This window comes from Corylus avellana, chromosome ca3 (genome assembly GCF_901000735.1).
Source record: "Corylus avellana chromosome ca3, CavTom2PMs-1.0".
NCBI lineage: Eukaryota > Viridiplantae > Streptophyta > Magnoliopsida > Fagales > Betulaceae > Corylus > Corylus avellana.
In genome coordinates, this window is record NC_081543.1 from 11597533 (window position 1) to 11603301 (window position 5769).

A 5769-nucleotide genomic window follows, 5' to 3' on the forward strand; every position below is an offset into this window, starting at 1 on the left:
GGGATTTCAGTTTCTAGGATTAGGCTACCACTTTTGTAGTTAGATGAATTATTAAGGTTGCACAAAGAATTGGTAGTGATGGTTTTTGATCCGATGCAGGACGATGGCACGGACAAAGGTAAGTGCAGCAGCATCGTCTTCCTCCTACCCGACCCGAACCCCACTTCAATTGTGACTTCGAGATGGAGGGGGCAGAGGACGAGGGCATGTCAGACGAGTCTTCGGCCCACGGTTCCGAGGATAGCTACGGCACGGACAGGAATAACACCTAGTTTATCTACGACTGTGTTCCCTTCAGAGTTGCCAAGGCGGAGTGTCGATAAAGCTCTCTCTACTGTGGCCGTAACATCATTTTTGAGGGGGGGATGAATGTGCCCGACATGGGCAACCACGCCCTGAGAGTGCGGGATGCACTCGACGCCCAGGGATGGTTTTCGATGATGGAGGGCCAGTTGCGATCGGGATAGTTTGCGAGTTCTACGCGAACCTGCATGATCGGAGAGTAGATTCATTCCAGACCTGGGTAAAGGGCGAGCCGAACTGAGTGACCCTTGATCTCATCAGCTAGATTATCGAGACACCATGGTACATGATCTCGACTTCCCATGGTTGCTCGACTGCACTTCCAGCCGTCCCCAGATGATTGAGCATTTCGTCGATGGGCGCCCCCATCAGATGAACATGGAGGGAGAAAGGGGCTTCTAGATCAATGCCCTCCAGGACAATGACTGGATGGTATATGCTGTGATGATCAGTTGAGTCCTCCCAGTTCAGAGCCTCACCACTGTCACATAGGATAGGGCTCTTTGCTTGTACGCTTGATAAGTGCTAAAGTATTCATATTTTCAGCCCTTAACTTGCATGTTTTATTCCTTTGGTTTTACTTAATTAGGCCATTTTAATTCATTTTTGTGTTTTTCATGTTTTTACAAGCTTTTGGAAGAAAATGAAGTAAAACTGGGTGATTTGTGCTCAAAGAGAGAAGATGGGAAAAATCGGAACTCCATGACACTGCGATCAATCGTAGGGTACCTGCGATCGAGCGCAGTACCCAAGAGGACATAGCACAAAGCAGGCCAGGAGCGATCGAGCGCATGCCAGCAAAAGGGTCGATCGCAGGCCTGCGATCGAGCGCACACGGGCTGCAATCGATCACACCTGTGCGCAGGAGACAAACCAAGGTGGCGGCTAAGATGTCCCTATTTCCATATTAGGGTTTTCCAACTCCCAATTGTAATAGGATTGAAACCCTACGAAATCCCTAGGGTTTACTACTTTTTCAAGGACTTTTAAAGCCTATAAATAGACTCCTAAGCCTTTAGAATAGAGAGGCTTGGGGGAAGGAAGAAGAATAGGAGCTCTCAAGTTCAAGTCTCGGGTTTATTCTTTTCTTTTATGAAGATGTTTAACATCAACTCTATGTGTAGCTAATTTATTTAGTAGGGCTGGATTGCCCTAGTTATGTTTTGTTAATATTTCAATATTGGCGCATTTGTGATGATCTTGTTGTGCTATTTAACTTGATTAATACCTGCTTGCATGAATTCCTCATATGTGTGTGCCTGATCAACATATGCATGTGGTATAGACTAGTTAGTTAAATCAATTTGGATGACCGAGTCCTGGGTTTAACATAAGTAACAAGAGATATCCACGCCGGATTCTTGGGTTAATCAACATTGGGAACCGGGAGTATATACCATGCCCTAGGCCTCGTGTGTTTGTCGATTTTCATAGAACATATGCTTTTGTAAAGAACAACTTAGTATATACTATGCTAAATCCTTTAGGGAAGAAATGTGTTAGAGTATACACCATGCCTAACTTGTTGCTTAGGAAAATCTATAGCTTAAGGAGTATACACCATGCCCTTAGGTTGACAAACATTAAATATGCATAACTTGATCAAAGCATTGGTATATTGATATATTAGCTTAATATAATTAGTGGTGGATATCAAAGCCCTACCCTTTATTATCATCACTTCAACAATCAATCTTTATTTTGCTTTTGCTTAAGGAATTTACTTTTAAACGAAAATTCTGCAATCCTCGTGGGAATGATCCTGTACTTGCACCCTATACTACCAAGTTGACATTGTGCACTTGCAGGTAAAATGTACAATTATTTCCCTATTAATTTAGGTAGATAATTTGCACATCAACGCCCTCTTGACTTATAGCTTCATCTAATACAGCTCCTTCGTGCTCTCGATGATGATGGGAGTTCGACTGGCCATGCAGGTCACCACCCTACCTTACAGGGCCCTTGTCACCCGGATAGTTGAGCACGCCGGAGTATCTCTAGTAGGAAAGGAGATGGTGAAGTCCAGAGGACCATTTACTTCTCGATACCTCAATGCTTAATGTTCTCTTGGCTACTCCCATCAAGAACATCACACACCTTCCTACCACAAAGAACTCATGTTTGTAAGACAATCTTCCTCCTCCACTCTCTGTGTTGTCATCACTCTATCAACATCCTCTTCCTCATCATCGTAGTCATCATAAGTTGGTTCTGGTAGCACTTCTTCCTCTTCCTATAAGGTTCATCAATCGTTGTGGACAAGCATATGAAGTGTGTCCCCCTCTCTCCACTCCCAAAATACTACACTTGTTATCCAGAACCAACATTGGAAGAGGCTGGACCAGAATTGCTTTGTGCTCTATATATGTTCTTGCCCTTTTTACTTCCATCACTATTGGCAGTATTTCTACCCACTGTCTAGTTCATTATAGTAGTATCTTGACCAATCTTTTGAGCTGTCTGGCCATTATGAGCAATTGTTGAACCCTTTTGTGTTGCACTCTCAACTCTTTCAGTCAAAGGTTTTCTTGCACTGTATCGCAACACCTGCTTTTCTGCCATTAAGGCATATTGTTGAGGATATTCAAGATTAAATAAACGAACCATTCCCAATTAAACTTTAATGGGTTGGTTCAAGCTAGCAAGTAACAAGATGTCATCTACTCGTTTGTCCCATTTAAACCAACTTAAATAGAGAGGTTGTTGAACTATAAAGAGTATTCCTCCATAGACATCACTCTTTGTTTTAACGAGTAGATCTTTCATATGAGTCCATCGTATAATCAACCCACAAAAATTGCTTCCGCAACTTCACTTTCATATGCTCCCATGTGTTGATTTTTGGCTTGCCCTCTTTTCCATCATTGAAGTGCAATACCCTTCAATTTAAGCCTCACAAACAGCTTCCCTCAAAATAAGTCTCCAAACTAGCTTCCCAATTTAAATAATCACGTGCATGCATATTTCCAAAAAAGAAATCAGAAACTTCTATTTTGATTCCTCCACTGTTTAAGTCAAGCTATGTACCAATTGATCCTCTAATCTGCCTCGTGCTACATGTTCTACAAGTCCAACATCGTGAAAGGGGTTCATCTTCTATATCATCACTCTCATCCTCAATACCAAACTGATATGACCCCAATAGCAATTTAAACATGATTAACATTGTAATCATTGTTATGTCATTATGAGGACTGCTGAATTGGATTGTGCCACATCATGAACAAAAAAGCTAAGCTGACATGTTTGATTCGAGCCATCACCATTAGGCGCCACCTGTCACACAAAATAAGAGTCTGAGTTGCTAATGTATGTTTAAACTTTATATACAGGACAGGGTGAAAGGGGTACTCTTAAAGTCTCATGCATTCTATTCAAAAATAAGAGCGTTTTTATCCTGCTAGTCAAAAAAGCTAAGCTAACATGATAATTGTTAAGGAACGGGAAGGTGCCCAATAGCTTATATACATATGATTAAGCTTGTATTTAAGTCACGTAGAACACTTGGGATTATAACACTTTTTTGGCCTTTTGGCTAAGAATACTGAATTTATACCCTAATTCAAGGATGTGGCTGTTGGGTAGTATATTAGTATCGGATTAAGTAATTTAATTTACTGTTGCAGTTTCTAGATTGGGGTTTTTCCCTTGCCCTAGGGGGATTTGAGGGAGATCCGCTTTGCCCACTTTTACTTTCTCCAGTTGGAGAGGCATTAAGCAGTCTTATTGTGTGGAGAAAAGGAGTTGATTGCTGTTTGAAAGTCACTCCTTGTGCAATGGTGGGCAGAAAAGGAGTTGATTGCAGTTTTAATAGGTAACATTTTTTGAAAACTAGCCATGAGATTTGTAAACACTCGGACCAAAGACTTTAACTCAAAGCCTTGCACGTAGCTCCTCCAGCCCATGCCATATTGTCTGAATTGGATGGTTTTAGTTTGCTTGCCATGAAATGAAAAGGCTTAATTGGACCCATTGGACCGCTCATTCTAAAAGCCCATGGGTGTGTAGTTTATTGTGTGGAGAAAATATGAATGTAATACTAAAACCATGCACTTATTTCCCTAGGATCCTATGGGTGATTTTTTTTTTAAGCGATAACAAATAATTTTGTATTTTTAAAGCTCTACGCCTAACGATACAATTATGAGTAAATTTTAAATATGTTAAATTTTTAACTCTAGATAATAAGTAGGTCTTAAATGCTAAAATTTCATTTGTAATTCATTCCATGCTATTTGCAAGAAAGTTTATAATTTTTTATTTTTATAAAACCGGATTCATGTTAATATGGAGATATGAAATAAATTCTACTCTCTGTCTAGCACTTCAAATTTTTTTTTTTTTTTTTTTTACTGGAGATTTCTGACGTTTTAGGGTGTCCGACGCGTCAAGAAATTTTTTTGACGTGTCGTTTCTGACGCGTGTAAATTGTCAGAAGCATAGGTGATAGGAAAAAAATTTTCCTAACACGTCAATGGGCAAAACGTCAGAAAATTCTGACGTTTTGGTGTATCACACGTCAGAATAATTTTCTGACGTGGGAGTTCTGCCACGTCATAAAATTTTCTGACGTGGCATCTCTATCACGTCAAAAAATTTTCTGACGTGGCAGAACTCCCACGTCAAAAAATGTGGAATTTTTTTAAAATTTTTTATGGAATTTTTTTTCTCAATTAAAAAATTTATTAATTTAAATTAATTTTTTTTAAGAATTTCTCTGCGCACGAGTGGTGCAGAGAAACGAAAATCAAAAATCTTCTTCTCTGCACCATTAATGGTGCAGAGAAGAAGATTTCAAAAACCCAAATATTTGGGTTTTTGAAAGATTTTGGTTTCTCTGCACCACGATGGTGCAGAGAAGAAGATTTCAAAAACCCAGATATTTGGGTTTTTATTTTAGGAATTTCTCTGCACCTCTCTTCTTTTCTATCTCCATTTTCAAAAACTCAAACCCAAACCAAAAAAATCTTCAAAAAATCAAAAATCCAAATGTCAAACCCAACAAATCTTCAAAAACCCAAAAATCTTTTTATCTTATCTTCTTCTTCATCTTCTTCGTCTTTTTTTTTTTTCTTTTTAACGTACCCAGTTTCTCTATCTTCTCCTTTTCTTTTTCTTTTTCTTTTTCTTCTTCTCTTCTCCTTTTCTTTTTCTTCTTCTTCTTCTGCGTTCTTCTTTGATCTGCTGCTTTCATTTTTTCCCTCTAGATCTAGAAGGAGGTGTGCAGAAGGGAGATTGAGAGAGGAGAGAGAGAGAGAGTGGGGAAAATAAATGAAGAGGGAAAAAATAAGAAGTGTGAAAAAGTTGAAGGGAAAAAGAAGAGGGAAAAATTTTAAAATTCCTCCCAATTTTTTATGATATGTTAATATCGGGTATCAAGGGGATTTCTGATGTGCCAGGTGTCGCATGTCAGAAATTTCTGATGTGTGACACCTGGCACGTCAGAAAACTACTCTAAAAAAA

General features: G+C 39.3%; 1 protein-coding gene across 1 annotated transcript in view; it reads right to left on the reverse strand.

Moving 5' to 3' along the window:
- The window catches only part of LOC132174091 (protein neprosin-like), a 3560-nt gene extending 2953 nt beyond the window's left edge, over positions 1-607 (reverse strand). The window contains exon 1 of the mRNA XM_059585797.1: positions 520-607. Within this exon, the coding sequence (XP_059441780.1) occupies positions 520-607 (88 nt within the window). The remainder of the gene's footprint in view (positions 1-519) is intronic.
- Positions 608-5769: the final 5162 nt, after the last annotated feature.